General features: G+C 31.0%; 1 protein-coding gene across 1 annotated transcript in view; it reads left to right on the top strand.

The window, feature by feature from the left end:
* Window positions 1-16933, top strand: part of LOC111634377 (protein bicaudal C homolog 1-A-like) — a 28103-nt gene that overhangs the window by 4886 nt on the left and 6284 nt on the right. The window contains exons 6-18 of the mRNA XM_023379142.1: window positions 1440-1493; window positions 4147-4377; window positions 4449-4670; window positions 4732-4789; window positions 9845-9918; window positions 9977-10193; window positions 10259-10870; window positions 10943-11014; window positions 14073-14157; window positions 14215-14321; window positions 14403-14545; window positions 14603-14648; window positions 14716-14855. Of these exons, the coding sequence (XP_023234910.1) occupies window positions 1440-1493; window positions 4147-4377; window positions 4449-4670; window positions 4732-4789; window positions 9845-9918; window positions 9977-10193; window positions 10259-10870; window positions 10943-11014; window positions 14073-14157; window positions 14215-14321; window positions 14403-14545; window positions 14603-14648; window positions 14716-14855 (2061 nt within the window). The remainder of the gene's footprint in view (window positions 1-1439; window positions 1494-4146; window positions 4378-4448; window positions 4671-4731; window positions 4790-9844; window positions 9919-9976; window positions 10194-10258; window positions 10871-10942; window positions 11015-14072; window positions 14158-14214; window positions 14322-14402; window positions 14546-14602; window positions 14649-14715; window positions 14856-16933) is intronic.

Below are 16933 nucleotides of genomic sequence, written 5' to 3'. Positions count from 1 at the left end.
CTGGCTGACGATCTGAACTGGGACTTATTTAGGGAATAGGTCTTATTTTCGGGGAAACACGGTAATATTAATTTTTAACATCGAGAAATGCAAAAACATTCAGAGGGGTTTTTCTGTATGTATTGATGTTAGTGTATTTTGTTCACCCTCTTTGAAGCGTAATAATTCCTGGTTTTTTTGTCAAATTTCTGAAATTTTTTGGGGAGGTTTGTGTGTTGGGGAATTGATACTATTTAAATTTTGGTGGTTAAAGGTCGAGGGGTAGGGAGATAATGTGGGTCGTGTGTATCTCCAATAAGGTCGGACTTAATGACGTTAGCATTTACAGTATTTTATAAAAACTCATCCCACCCTCAAAATTAAGCTTTTTGCCGTTTTATAATAGTTAAAAATATAAAGTTTCGTTAAAATATAACACGATGGCGCCACCAAAATTTTAAATGTTGCCGGAAAAGTTGAGCAACTCGTTGCTGGTTTATTTTACATTGAGTACCGTAGCAAGGGTCCTTAATTAGGTTGTGTGAGGACTGAGGATGTCAACTTGATAGATCAGCTAAACTGTTGCCTATTCATAGATGAGATTTTATAGGTACACCGATAAATTAGAATATTTATATGATATGAGAAATATTCTAATTAAGTAAATTTTTACAAAAATAAGCTGGTATTCCAAGAGATACGTTATTTTTTTTTTAATGAAAATGTTAGGCTTTTTTTTCTTTTTTAATCATTAAAAGTTTTGGATGATCAAAAGAATGCAAGCCCTGCTTTAAACTAAAGCATGGGCATCTTAAAGCATCTTTTATTTTTGACTGATATTGAAGTAGTAAAAATTTGTCAAATAATCCATCAGTTGACAATGAGTTATTTGCAAGTTTGTTATCTTTAAATTGGTTTACAGTAGAGTTTTTTAGGATAAATTTTGGTCGTAAGTAGCTCCATCATGATGCCAAACAAATGCAGATCACTGCAGTCTTCTGCACTACCAGCCCTTTGACATTTGCAATAGTTTGTTCATATTTGTTCACTTATGAATGCTTTAACAAATGTTTTGCAGACTGGAAGTTGTAAATCATCATTGCTGTGTTGACCATTTTTGAAATAAAGCAACAGTGCATGAATGATTTTGTCAAACATTACTGATGCATCTATTTCTAATGAAATGTGTGATGAAAACACCTTTTGATTATTTTAGTTATATATCCTCACTCTGTTGTAGAACCACATATATACTTTCAGTAGTTTCTAGAAAAAATCAAAATCTCTAAATTTTACCTTTACAACCTGATTATTATACTATATTAGCTGAATTTGTAGTTTTACTTACTTAAATTAGACCATTAAAATATCAATGTATTGTCTGACTTCAATAATGTAATTTGGCAATTGATGTAGATTAATAAAATTACAACTTTACAGAGTACTGTTTTATATTACAGGTATCGATCACTGGTCAGACAACTGGGGTGGAGAAAGCAAGATGCAAATTAAGAGTAAGTATTCATTGAGGTATTTTAACTTTTCTAAAAGATTTTATTGAATTAATAATTTTTCTAAATATTTAGTTTAATTTTATCCATAATTTTAGCTTAAAATTTTGCAACTACACTAATTCATATTAATTTTAAGAATATGTATCTTAAATTACTAATGTCTAGACAATCTAAAACTTTTGATATAATTTTACACTTCTAAATCAAGCATTTTTCATGCAGGAGTGTTGTAACTTTCTGCCTATGACTTAAAAATGGAATTTATTATTATTATATCATGATACAATAATTTATGCAAGTTTGCTCATTTTTTTTTCTTGGTGCATAATCAATAAATTCTTGAAATTTGTAAAGACACTTCAAATTTATTTTACTAGATTTGCACTTTTATTAAAAAATTGACTTTAAAGCAGAATGAATAGGCTATAAACTTATTAAATAGTCAAATCTCTGCTTAAGACAATCTTTACTTTCAACCACCAAAACTAGTAAATTACAGTTGACCCCACATAACACTGTTGATAATTCCATTTTATAAGAATTTCATGTTGTACGAGTCACTTAGATTTTACAAATACATGTGCTGGGCTGTGAATAGCTCATGTATTTGTAAAATTTAAATGACTCATATAACATGGAATTCATATAAAACGGAATTATCAACAGTGTTATAGGGGGTTGACTTATTCCAAATAACCATTTGCACTTGCTAATGGCTTGATATGATCTCACATTAAACTTACAAGTTTTGTAGTTTGCATTGTTCACTATGGTAATTTTATTTGTTTAAGAACTCTGGTTCTCTCTTAGGATAAAAAAAAATCAAACAACTTTCTGCAGATCTGTTTGATCAAATTTTATAGTAAATTTTCAGTGATAGGTTAAAGGAATTAATAAATTAAAAAATAAACTGTAATTCCACACAAAGAATGCAATGCTCCCTTGGTATGTTTTTGTGACTTTGAACATATTCCTGGTGTTTCTGTGAAACTTTTTATTAACCAAATATCTTAACTAAATTGCCTTCTAAGAACTTTCTGGATTTGCTTCTGAAACACTCAAATTTCTCCATCAATAATGAAAGATTGCTTCTTGGTTAAAATTTTGGGATCAGACAATATTAATCATTCTTTGCTAAAATATCTTAAGCTAAGATGATATTTTTTAAAGATTTGGCTTGGAGGTGGTTATTGAAGACTAATGGACATGTATTCCTAAATAACGCATTCTCATTCACAAAAGTGAAGTGAGTTTGCTTGCACTTTTGTCTGCTCTATATGTAAACATGAAGATAGTCATGTTTACATATAAAACATCTTGACAGGATGTGTAGTAGCTTGACATGTCTCAAGTTATTTTACTCCTGGGCATTCACAGAGGGGNTATCCAATTCCATCTTTTAGACTCTGATCACGTTTAATAGTTGTCTGACACCTACGCTCATTTTGATATTTTTTTTCTAGTTTCGTTTTGCTTTCTAAACCACATCTTAACTTTAATATTTTTAATTTTCTTCTTTTACATCAAAATTTTGTTTTTCCTTCTACTCTATATGTAAACATGAAGATAGTCATGTTTACATATAAAACATCTTGACAGGATGTGTAGTAGCTTGACATGTCTCAAGTTATTTTACTCCTGGGCATTCACAGAGGGGACATACAGGGCACTTGTCCCTTTCTTCTGGGATTGAGCAAGATTCCACAAATTTATAATTGTAAAAGTAATTGAGAAGCATAACCTTACACCCTTAGTCATAAGACACTGATGCAATATTGAATTCTATAGTCCACTTGTAAAAAAAATTATCAATAAATTTTTAAGTTTTTGGGAGATTATTTCCAAGCTTTCAAGAGATACGTTATTTTTTTTTTAATGAAAATGTTAGGCTTTTTTTTCTTTTTTAATCATTAAAAGTTTTGGATGATCAAAAGAATGCAAGCCCTGCTTTAAACTAAAGCATGGGCATCTTAAAGCATCTTTTATTTTTGACTGATATTGAAGTAGTAAAAATNCACCCTTAGTCATAAGACACTGATGCAATATTGAATTCTATAGTCCACTTGTAAAAAAAATTATCAATAAATTTTTAAGTTTTTGGGAGATTATTTCCAAGCTTTGCTCTCCACCCAGAAAAAAATTTCCTGTACATGTCTATGATTTTACTTGTTATTTTTTGAGGAAAATTGTTAGGTTATAGGCTGTAGTCTATTCAATTGTATCATAGATGCCAAAGATCAATATAATTTGCAGATTGTATTGAAAGGAAATTAAAAGTTAGATCATAAATAACATAAGGCTAAGTTAATATCTTTAGGAAATATATTGCTATTCAGTTAACTGATCTTAATACTGATAGTTGTATACAATGCTAGATTTCAAATTGTCTATTAATTTAGAAGACCTATATTACACACATATACACACATACGCCAAAGCTTTTTCATTTGGAATAAATCATCATTGTTTTATAACTGTTAAAATTTAATTACTGAAGCTAATTAATATATCTTTTTTCAATAATAACAATAACAAAATTTGTTCATTATTAAAAAGACAAATTAGATATGTCTTGAAATGATTTATCTAAGATTGGTTTTAAGTTATCATAAATTCCAAAATTTATTTAACAAAAATGTAAATTTTCTTTCAGAACCTCCTACCAGTTGTAGTGACCTTTGAACTACCTGCAATTTATTGTCAATCCCCACCCGAGCCCTCCTCCCCTGCAATTCAACTAATCCTACAAAACTATTGTTTTACTGCAACATTCCATCAACAGTACAAGAGGATATTGATTACTGCCAGAGGACTACAGAAGCAATTTTCACGCTTTCGACAAGGATTGCATGTTTTAATGGAATACTTAACTGGAAATGACGATGTTTGTATTAATTTTTATAAAGTAATACTTTTTCTTCTTAATTAATGACTTAAAACTTTTTTCTTATTCAGTTTAAACTCCCAGTAACATTAAAGACAGATGTTGGTTTACAAAATCATCAAGCTGTTATGGGTCCTGCAAGTATTAATGTGCAACAGATAAAGCGCAATTGCAATGTTAATATTGTCTTCCAGTCTACAGTCACTCCAATCACTGATACATCACAAAATCGATCAGCAGTATATATATCTGGTGCTTTTGATGATGTTTACAAAGCGTGGAAGCAATTAATGGTATGGTAATGGATTAACAGGTTTGATTTATAATAAAGTTCTAAACTTTACTTTTTTTCAGGGTTATTTACCTCTTACTCTAAGTTTTAATCTTAAAGAAGGACAAGATATACCTTCAGGTATCTTAAACTTTTTTCCTATATTTAATTTTTAACAAATTTCAAACAATTGTTTAAGATGCTTAACTCTAAGAGAATGTGTAAATAAAAAATTTCAACTATACAGAATAAATATTCAAAAATATTTAGTATAGAAATGAACATTAAGATTGTATTAGTATTAGACTAAAGTATGTGTAATATCAAAAAATCTTTTTTAAAACTAAATTGTCTTTATGTAGATTAAAGTAAAATTTTTCTTATAAAGATATTATGTACTGTACAAATATTAAACAATTATATTAATGTAAAAAATTCAAAATTGCAACTTTATTTCATATTGAAATAGTTTTAAAATTAAAAACTGTTCCAATAGTCTAATTAATTTCTAGTATTATTACCATTTGAAGTGAAAATTATTTGCTTACAATATAAAGTAAAATTTACACAACTTGAGTTAATTATCAATTAAGATTTTTTACAATGATTACAGTTCATCCTGGTAGATAATTGCAATCATTAACAATGTAAGGATGCTGATTGGGGGGGATTTTATTCCCTACCGTCCGGATGGTCTAAGGTCTATGCGCATGTGGGTGGTGGTTTTGAGGAGGCAGCAAAAACAAGTGTTTCACACAGAAACCGTTTATTCTTGTCAAATGCTTACATTAATTTAGCAATGGTCCTTAAGTTCAGAACTTTAAGTTGTCTTCGGAAGTTGTTTTCGGAGTCAATCTGGTCCTATGCTTGAGGGGCCCCATGTCAGCATCATGTTGAAAGTTCAAAGTCTGAAGAGACAGCACACAAAAGATGAACAGAGGTACGAAAGCTGGAGGCAAACAAACACAACAGGTAGTCAGTGGAAGTCTCTGTTTGTCCTTGAAATCGGTGTTTTTATAAGTTTTTAGAGATTGACTTGTTGCTAATTGGACAGACTTTTCCTCATTACTTTCTAATTGGTCTTCCACCTGTCTCCAGGTGTAAATGGAGCTTCATAAAGTTTGCAGGCAAGGTCGGCTGAGATGGTTTATCCAATTCCATCTTTTAGACTCTGATCACGTTTAATAGTTGTCTGACACCTACGCTCATTTTGATATTTTTTTTCTAGTTTCGTTTTGCTTTCTAAACCACATCTTAACTTTAATATTTTTAATTTTCTTCTTTTACATCAAAATTTTGTTTTTCCTTCTACTCTTTGAGTGTCTACGTCAAAGTCTGGTGTCATTGTTTTGACACTTATATAATTTGCTTTCTTGATGATTTAACTTAACAAATTTTTTCATATCTTTCTTTAGGGGGGAGCTGGGGCCTCACACTTTTTTATGAACTCATTACTTTAAGAATATAGCCCAAATTTAAAAAATTTATATCTGGGGGTACCTAGATTACCAGTTTGCAAATGCAGGGTGCACTGGTACTCATTTGTTTGGTATCCTCATTTGTTTTTTAATGCAAAAGTTGCATTAAAAACAAACTAGGATACCAGATTTCCCCAAAAATTCCCCTGAACAGAAATTTGTGTTCTAGATGCATTTGTTAATATAACAGGAACTGATGACAGATTCCTCACAGAAATTTATAAATCATCATTGTTTTATAACTGTTAAAATTTAATTACTGAAGCTAATTAATATATCTTTTTTCAATAATAACAATAATAAAATTTGTTCATTATTAAAAAGACAAATTAGATATGTCTTGAGAAATGATTTATCTAAGATTGGTTTTAAGTTATCATAAATTCCAAAATTTATTTAACAAAAATGTAAATTTTCTTTCAGAACCTCCTACCAGTTGTAGTGACCTTTGAACTACCTGCAATTTATTGTCAATCCCCACCCGAGCCCTCCTCCCNCTGATGACAGATTCCTCACAGAAATTTACATGAATGGTTCAAAAGTTCGTCTTTAAATGTGACGCTGGCAGTTGCGTCACCATCATCAGTATCGATGAATTCAATCGTTTACAATTGAATGCATCCATAGTAAAAACGGAAGTGAATTTTTTGAAGTTACACAGGAGACATTTTCAAACCCCTAGGAGTAGCAAAAGTAAAAAATAAATATGGTGGTAACTACAGTATAGAGAACTTGTATGTCATTCCCTACCAAAAAAAATTCAATAGTAGGAAGAGATTAGATTCAAAGTTTAAAGATTGACATTAATGAACTCAGCCATACAACTAAGGTCAACAACACATTTCAAGAGAAATAGAAATATCCAGGTCTGCAGACAAAATAAGCCATCCAGGATCCTTATCATGACACTGTTGTTAGTTCCAGTTGAGATGTTTATCACTGACAAGGACATTTGAAGAGACTCATCAATTGATAAGGAACTATCACAGATCAAAAATGACATTGTCAATGGCCTTGTGTGTGGATATTTCTGGGTCATACATAATGGCATTCTCTTTAGAGGACACTACGTAATTGTCCCAAGAAGTTTACATCCAGCAGTCCTGCAAGAGTTACTCTAAATGCTTAGGAATTTTTCAAATGAAAGTCCTAGCCCGAAATTACTGTTACTGGCATAATATTAACTCTGATATCGAATATGGTTAAAAGTTGCAGTGTGCTGTGACATTAAGAAAAACCCAATAAGCCCTAATACACAAATCATAAATGCCTACAAAAAAAACTGGCAAAGTATACACATCAATTATGCAGGACCATTCATGAATCATTGATTTGGCATAAATAACAATAAAGAAATAAAGTAGCCAGAAATATTCTATACAAAGTAAGCACCAAACACATCCATCACAATTCATTTTCTATGTGAAGTCTTTGATCGATTTGGTCTACCTGAGATTTTAGTAAGTGGTGATGCAAGTACTTTTAAGTCACAAGAATTTCAAGAGTTTTGCTTGAGAAACAGAATCCGTCAAAGCTTAATAGCACCGGGACACCCAGCCACAAATGGCCAGGCTGAAAGATATTGTCACACCATAACACCTTAAATGTATGAAGCACGAAAGTGGTACTCTACATCAGAAGCTCTGAACTACTATTCCAATTTAGAGCGACTCTCTTATCTAACAGGAAAAGTCCAGCAGAAAACTTATTAGGGCATACAATAAGAACAAAATTAGATCTGCTCAAACCCCAGACACAAGCCAAAGGAACATAACTGAACAACCGAAATTAATTCTAAAAATTTTATTGTGTGGGAGATCATGTACAATCCCAAAATTATACAACCTTCAGTCCTTGGAAATATGGTAGTGTTGCTGAACGACTAGGTCGTGTACATTACTTAATTGAACACAATGATGGATATGTAATAAAAAGGCATTACGATCAACTATTCCTGTGTAAAATTAAGAAACAGACAAATCCTATTCAGATAGGATTTGACTTCAACAACAAGAAAATTGACAGATGCAATGACATAGTAAACAATACTCATCCCCAGCTAGCACTAGTCCACACCCAAGCACAATTAGCAACAACAAAGGAACTGTAACGACTTTACTGAACAAAAAGGAGACGGTGATGAAAACAGCTTTCAAACAGCTCCCAGAAGAGGAGGGAGAATCTAGCTGAACTATGACAAACTCAAATGAATTGGAGCCTCAACAATCAACGCGAATACAAAGACCAGTGCAATGTCTAAATCTTTAAACGAAGAAATTTTAAACATTTTATTAAATGTGGGAGAATTATGTATGTAAACCTCCAGGAGATAACCCACACCAAATTGCCCCTCAACCTAGTTAAGCGATCCCTGCACCCCTGACCTTTGTTGTTATGCAGACTGACTGAAGACAAACACAAGCTGTAGTGGCACTTAGACCTGGAGGCACAAAGTTAAATTTCATATTATAATAAAGTTAAATGATTACTTGTTAATGTATATAATTATTTTATGGACACAACAGTGTGGCCTCCTAATTCAAATTTGCTTGGGCCCATGTAGCTATAATGCACCACTGCAGTTATGTTGGTTGGAAGCAGCTCCCTCATGATGCCAAATGCAGATCATTTCCTTCTGCACTATATCCTTTGGCATAACAGCTGATTGGTCTTTTGTTAAAGCATTCATGGGTGAACAATGTTTTGCAAGTGAGATTGATTTTTTGTTGCATTGCAAGGCCATTTTTCAAGTGATAGAACAGCAGCATATGATTGTTCTTTCAAAAATTTCATATTTTCATTTGGAAATAATTTCCAATGAAAGGTGGTGAAACGCCCTTTGGTTACTCTACTTATATACCCTCAATTGTTCTATAACATGTTTTAGGAAAAAGTTTTAGGATATATAGTTTTTTTTTAGGATATATATTTTACATCCCATAATTGTGGGGCCTGGTGGAAAAATGGCATATGTGCTGGCCATGTAGTTAGGTTCACCCTTTGTCTGCCAAGAATGTTAAAATTAGTGTTGCCAGCTCTTTCTCGCGTATAAAATGTTAAATACAGAAAAATTATTGAAAAATAAGTAATAATTCAAATTAAAATGTGTAGAGGTGGTGTGAAATATTACAGGTATACAGTGGATTGTTAACTGGAACTCAAGCAACCAGCAAAAACTTTAACTAATACTTTAAATACAAACTATTAAAATCAATTTCTAGCATGGCCTATCTAGTCCTTATGCCACAAAACCCCCAAATCCAACCAATTATCAATTTCTAGCAGAAATGTAGTTTAAACTTTGCATGCCACATTGAGTATGCTTCATGCACCAAGTTTCTCCCACTGCCATTTAATTAACTGTAATTGCACACTGTATTCAAAGCAGTTTTTATAAAATCTGTTAAATTAAATTGTCTTTTTATCTTAATTTGCTTCTACTGTATTTCAATATTAATATAAAGTCAATATAGTTTGATATGGGATAGTATTGGGTATAGTATTACTTGGACCTACTTTTAATAGTAACTCTCAAGCACCCAGAAACTCTATCTGGCATGTATGTACTAATCCCCATGGGTGCTTGGTTAACTGAGTGAGTCTACTGTATGTAAGCAGAATTTTTTTTTTGTTGATCTGCAATTTGCATTATATTTGTATCTATTTCCCTTTTTTTTTCTACCAAAAATTTAAATGATTGTTTTCATCTTTAAAACAGAACAAGTTACAAATATGATGTCAGAATATAAAGTTAACATCATGATGAGATTGAAGAAAAAGGAGAATGTGAAGGTAAAAATAACTTAATATTTCTTTTAAGGTTCATTGTTATAATAAATTTTTCCCCCAGACCATTACTGTGCAAGGTCCAGAAAGAGAATCAAGGATCTTATTTGAAGTAAGGCGACAGATGTTGAATCTTGATAAATCTGAAGTCCCTGTGTGCTGTGACAAGCATGCTGCTGCCTTGGCATCAGCTCTCTTTATTGCAACAATGTCCTTAACAGAAGGAAATGATGTATGCAAAAGTTCAAAACAAGTTGATGAGAGAGTTAAAATTCTAAATGGTACTTTTTAAATTAAAAAGATTTTTGATGTGATTAATAAATAAGTAATTAACTAATTTTTTCAGATTTTCATTCTGCAATGGCAAATATAGACAAAAATTTCCTTCCTGTTCAAGTTACAACAAATCCCAAGTTGTCATCTATTATCAATAATGTTCTGGAACAGCTAAACAAAACTAGCAATCTAGAAGGGCCCCTTCCACATTTTCAGAATACTTACAGAATACCAGCACCTCGTGCTGAATTCTGCATTCCTCAAACAAGTTGTAGACCAATGCCACCACAGATTAAAAGAAAACTTGATTCAGAATCCTCTAATCATCTGATTAAGAAGCCAACTGTTAATACAAGTTCATCTAGTAACTTTTCTGTTTTACAACAGAATCCAAAACAAAATGAGTTTTCAGGTGTATGTAATCCTTTATTTATGCCAGATATATGGTCTCCCCAAGCAACTTCTACAACTTCATGGCCTTGTAGTCAATCAACTACATCTGTACAAGAGAAACCAACATTTAGTGGTTGGTCTTTTCAACAGGTGCCATCACAGACAGGAACACATCAGTTGTTTTCATATAATTCAAAATGGGGAAATGATATAATTCAGACAACACAAGATAAAGTAACTCATGAATATAAGACTACAGATCCTAGTTCTCTTTACTTATCTAATAAAGGTATTATTTTGTTTTTTTGAATGCATGAATAAGTTTATTCTTTTTGATCATATGCTTTTTTTTTTTTTATAGAAAAAGATACGACCATTCATAATTCATCTCAAAGTTACCATGAAGTTAAACATAAAATGGCTCTTTCCAATGGTGAGTAGATTTATTGTTTTACTGGAGAAATGTTGGATATTTCTGCTCATATTTAGGAATAATACATTGAACATTCTTTAAAAGAACAAATGCAAGTAATAAAGATTTTTAAAATTGATAAATCTAAAAATCTTATTTAGATAAGATAATGTCTAAATTTGGAAACTAGTGCCTTAATATTTATCTTAAATAATTAAATGGATTATATATTGGTTCCAAAACTGTTTAATAGGAAATACTTTATTTAATTTTACTTCTCTTGAAATAGAAATGCATCTTATCAACAAATGGCATATTATAAATGATAAGAAATTACTGAAGAAATTAAATGGATAGTAGAAGGGGGGGTCAATAAAAGCAATTGATTAGTTCTGTGAACTAGGGTTACTGCAGCTGTTCCGTAAGTGTTACAAGCTCCTAAATGTTTGCTGCTATACACTTACTACACACATGCTATACACACATGTATAGCATGTGTGTAGTGTAAGAAGGCTCAGTTATTACAATGTGCCTTGTTTCATGGTTTCCTGTAGCAGTTTTAAAACAAGCCATTCCTATTTTCACTTTTAATATTCAACAGAGAATGTTTGTTTGTTTTTTCTTTATTGATAACCTACTTTTTAATTTCATGTCAAACTAAATGCAATTAACAATAAAGTTGATCAGATAAAATATAAACTTCACAACTCTAAATCTGTAAAGCCAAATAACTGTTTACATTGGGCTACTTGTTCAGTTATATTTAATTACTAAATAGTTTGTGATGTCTAATTATTTAGTAATTTAATTATAAAGTAGCCTGATGTAATCTGGTGGTTAAGTAAAGTACTTTCAGATTTGACTTATCCTTTATTATGAAAAAAATGATTATTAAAGGATAATATTCATATCTTAAGGAAATGCAAATTAGAACATTTGCAAAAAGGTATTTAAGATATTACTGTCTACTTGTAATTAAATGTTATAAAAGTTTCACACTGTTTTCACATTTTAGTTTGGTGAGACAGCACAGGATTTAATCTTGGAGCCAAGTTGAATGGATAAAAATTAATGCAAATTCAATAAAATTTCCCATTTTATGTGGCCACTAATTCATGAATAATAAAAAAAATATATAGTTTCATGTTTTAAAGACAAGACATAATATAAATAAAACAAAATAATTTGGTAAAAAATTTTTTAGATAATTTTCTAGTTTTTTTTTTTTCCTTTTGTCTTTGGAGGTTCCAGAGCCCCTTGATCCTCTGCCTCCTGGGTGCTCCACTGGATACAGCAATGCAACATGTGGGTGATTTGCCAAAGGAAAAATGCTACCCAAGAATTTTAAATAGGGACAAGTTTTCAATGAGAAATGTTAGCCACATAGAGAACCTGTGGCTAACATTTTAAATTGGCAGCCCATTGGTGATGCACCTATCTCTGACAAACTATTAGTGTTCAGTGGTTTTTTAACTATTAACTAAGTGAATGTTTCAGATGTAAAGGAGAAATTTACATCTTGGAACTAGCTGACATGAATCTTAATGGGGAAGCTAAATGCAAAGAATGATCAGCACAATGGCTGTATTATAAATCATATACTCCTATTATTTAACATTTGCTGCAATCTATAATTGTGAGAAAAGGAGTTTTTTTTTTTTTTCAAGATCAGATGGACAGTGATTGACCCAAGTGCAATAAGGAAAATTTTGAACTAGTCATTCAATATATGGACAAGACTTTGACAAGCATGAGAGCTGCTATTTGCACTTTTGAGTTGAATCCTGTTAACATCTAGACTGTGCTATATGAACAGATGGTAACTCTTTCATCATCAAACTTAAACCCTGTAGTTTTATCCATCAGTTTTCATAGTGGTATTTAGAAAAGTATGAATTAACAGCACTCCATGCATTGCTTTAACAAATGTTTAACAGCAATGTCAGACTTTTGTACAGTACACTTGTTGCTCTCCTATAATACAGGCTCCTAAACTTTGGTATTCCTAATTCCAATCATAGGGCCAAATTACTTGTATTGATTCCTTTACCACTCATTTCACTTTGTCTAATTTCTTAACATCCTATGTTTGCAGTCTATAGCAATCATCTGTCATTATGAGTAGACTGCATGGTGCAATATGTACCAATAAGATATTTCTGGCCCTACTAAATGGTATGTCTAACTTAAGTTAGTTTTGGAAATGTGAAAATGCCACAAGATCATTGTGAATGCTTGTTAATACAACATGACACAATTTTAAATTTCTAAGACAATTCTATTTATCATTTTTTTAATATAAAAATCTTGTTTTGGGTTGGTATCTGTGTGAATGTCATTATTGAAAACAAATTTGCAATGAATTGACAGTCACAAATTAACAGCAAATTGTCATCTTGACTGAATTATACAAGGAAGTGTTGAGTAAAAATATAAAAGTTCTATGAATTATATAACATCGTGTTGGGAACTTTGTTTATTAGAAAAATACTGTGATTGTTCAGAATTAATCCTTTGGTGGAAATTATACATTTTAAGTATTTATTAAAAATATCTGTGCAAAAATTTATTTTTTGCACAGATATTTTTATCACATTGCACTATGGCTGCATTAATAATTGTCCTCAGTGTATTGTGGCATTTTCAATTGCCAGATCATGTGTTGGCTGATTATTAAAAGAATCTTGATTGTCTTTGTGACTGAATTGTACAAGGAAATGAAGTGTTAAGTTTTTCAATAAGACCACAAATTTCACTTTGTGGTCTTATTGAATATGCCAAAATGTGTTGTAGGCATTTTTGAAACTGCCATGATATGAAAATTGTTATTGTAGTTGGATCTGAAATTGGAATGCATTTGTGGAAAATTTTTTTTTAGTTCTTGAGTTTAACATAGATAATGAACAGAAAATAAATGTTTTTGTTAAACATTCTGTATTTAAGCTTATACAAAAATGCTTAATATAAAATTACCATTTTCAGAATAAATACAGAATGTTATGTCAACTAATTTCAGTAAAGCAAATAGTGAACTTTTTAATTTATTCCTTGATAATTATTGTCCAATTTAATAATTTAGTAAACGGAACTGAAAATTGCATGGATATGAAAGATTCTAGTGTACAGAAGAATGAAAAGTGGAATCTTAAACAGTTATCCAATATGTAAGTTCATTCTTTAAATAATTGTTTACTTTAAAGTAATCAGTAATTTATTCCCAGAGATGAATATAACTCTGTAAGCCAACACTTAAATAACTTTGAAGAAAACTTGATGGCACAACTGTCTGACTTGTGCTATGATGAAAAGTGGCTTTTAGCTTCTAAAGGTACTAGTATTTCTTTTTCTAATATTTTTTAAAAATGCAATCTAATTTTTTCTACTATGTATTCAATATACTTTGTTGTAGCTTTTGAACAATCTGTTGACACAAGCACAAGGAAGCCAACAGATATCTGGTCAGGTTGCTATTTCTCAAAATCACTTCCAGATTTGCAGCTTAAGAATAAACTGAAAGAAGTTGCATCATCAAATTTAAGAAATGCTGAACAGGTATCTAATTTATTTAAGTCATCTTTTAATTTGTATTAAATTCTTTTGCTGTTATAGATGCATACAGATCTCTCTGATGATAAAGTATTTGTAAGTGATTCTGGTGAGTTGTAAAGTTTTTATTTTTTCTTTAATGTATATGTGTATATTAATAAAATATTTTAACATAGGTGGAAAGTTTTTCAGCTCTAGTGATTATTTTGATTATTCTTCACAATTAAATATTTCATGGGAAGACTTCAATCATCTGCCTAGATTATTTAGAAAACTTGGAGTAGAGAAGTACATAGATATATTTCTTGAAAATGAGGTAATATCTTTTAAACCTAAAGTAGTGATGTAAAAATTAAATTTGAGGTAAATTATGTATTTTTAAATTTTAGAAAATCTCTTGCATTTTCACTTGTGTACTTTATCATAATAAAATGGATATTTACATATATATATATAAGGATGTTTGTTTGCTAAACACTTCTAGGCCATTTGACCAATTGCTACAAAACTCTGCAATTATGTTTCACGTACATCTAACTTAATGTCGTATATCCCACCCCAAAATATTGATTGGATGTCTATAAATCAATTTCTATCTACATTCAATTTGCTTACTTTACATAGTGCCCACTATTGGCAAAAAATGTGAGAAAATAATAAACTATCCTTTTTATTGTAAAAATTACATTTATAATGGTTACAATAATTAAGTGAATGAATATATTTTTAAAAATGATATAGTGCAAAATAGACATGCTATATCATTACTGTGACAGGTAGCATATAGCACTTGTCTACATGAAATTGAAAGTGTTATCCTGTGAAAAGTCTCTAAGTATTAATTTTCCACATCTAACAACCCAGTACTGTTCAGAAATGAAAAACCCTTCTTAATTCTAATAAGTCCCTCCAGTAGCTAAATGGCTAAAATCACAATGCTGGTAGTTAGGTTGTGGGTTCAGGCATTGTCAATGGGCTGTGCACATGGAGTTTTCCAGGTTTTCTTTTCTTAGTATCACCTAAGTAGGGTCCAGCTTCCCATAGGTCTTTCTGGGATGCATCCCCTCGGCAGTTCACTAACATGTTACATTGCCATAATCAAATCAAAATAATTCTAACATTAATAATAGATTTCATTTGACATTGTCACAATGTTGTGCTGCAATTTTTCATCACAATGTTCTCAACTCTTTTAGTGTTGTCTCTTGCCCCTGTACATCATACTTAACCAGCATGACTATTGCTAGCAGGAAATCTAACTCTATTCAGCTGAATTTTTTGAATTAATGTGACTTTGGTCCAAACCAGAAATTTGTGTATAGTTAATCTAGGCCTCCTGCCCTAAGCTTTCAATATCCAGTCTTGACTTACATGTATGTAACTCTTTTCTTGAGATTTTAAGGAAGGACACATGCAGATGACAGTGGGAATTTATAGGTCTACAATTTTTATTAAATTGCAGCCCAATAATTTTTTTATAAGCACAATATTTATGAGAATATTTATGAGAACATTTATGAGAATATTTATGAGAACATAGTTAAGCAATTTTTGCAATATTGTATATTGTGATGATAAAAAGTATATTATTCTTGCATTTTTTTTACAAGACTTTATTTATTTAAACAAGTCTTATAATGAATCTTTGGACATTAATATTAGCAACTTTGATCACATGCAGAGGCCATCACAATCTATCCAACACATGGATCACATTTTCAAATATTAATAGACCAATATTAATTAAGTCACTGACCCTCCTCTCTTCTGGGAGGAGGATAATGACTACTATGCAACCTCCTTCTGTAACAGTTACTTCTATCAGACCCAGTGGTATGATGGCATTCAAATAGGAAAATTATATAAAACATATTTCATATTTTGTGCAGGCTAGTAACTTTGTATTAAGTAGTCTTCGAGGGTATCATGTTTAAACATTTGGTCTGTTTTTTCACAAAATTTGATTTGTTGACAGATTACCATTTGATATATGATAAGTAGACACCAATTGAAAATATGATTTGTGTTATTTCTTACTAACTCTATTTCATTAGTCATCAGAGTGTCGCAATAAACATAATGGTAGGCTAAAATGACAACTCTTTATATGGTTTTCATTTTAATGCTTGTTATATTATAATACTAGATTATTTTGTAATCTTTAGTTTTTGCCCAGGCAATCCAGTTTTATATATCTTTTTTTATAATTTGGAATTTTGTTAAACCTGTTCTGTAAACAATGCAAAGCATTATTTTACATCTGACTTTGCTAATACCCTACATAGTTTAGTTTGTAAAGAAAATAGTCTTAACTTGGAGGTATAGCCAGAAGGAAGGGAAGAGGGGGATGGAGATAGGATAGGGTGAGGTGTGGGTGGGAATGGGAAAAGAGCA

This window comes from Centruroides sculpturatus, unplaced genomic scaffold (genome assembly GCF_000671375.1).
Source record: "Centruroides sculpturatus isolate CEXI.00-Female unplaced genomic scaffold, Cexi_2.0 scaffold945, whole genome shotgun sequence".
Taxonomy (NCBI): domain Eukaryota; kingdom Metazoa; phylum Arthropoda; class Arachnida; order Scorpiones; family Buthidae; genus Centruroides; species Centruroides sculpturatus.
Note: the sequence above shows the minus strand (reverse complement) of the source record. Positions and strands in the feature narration are given on the sequence as shown.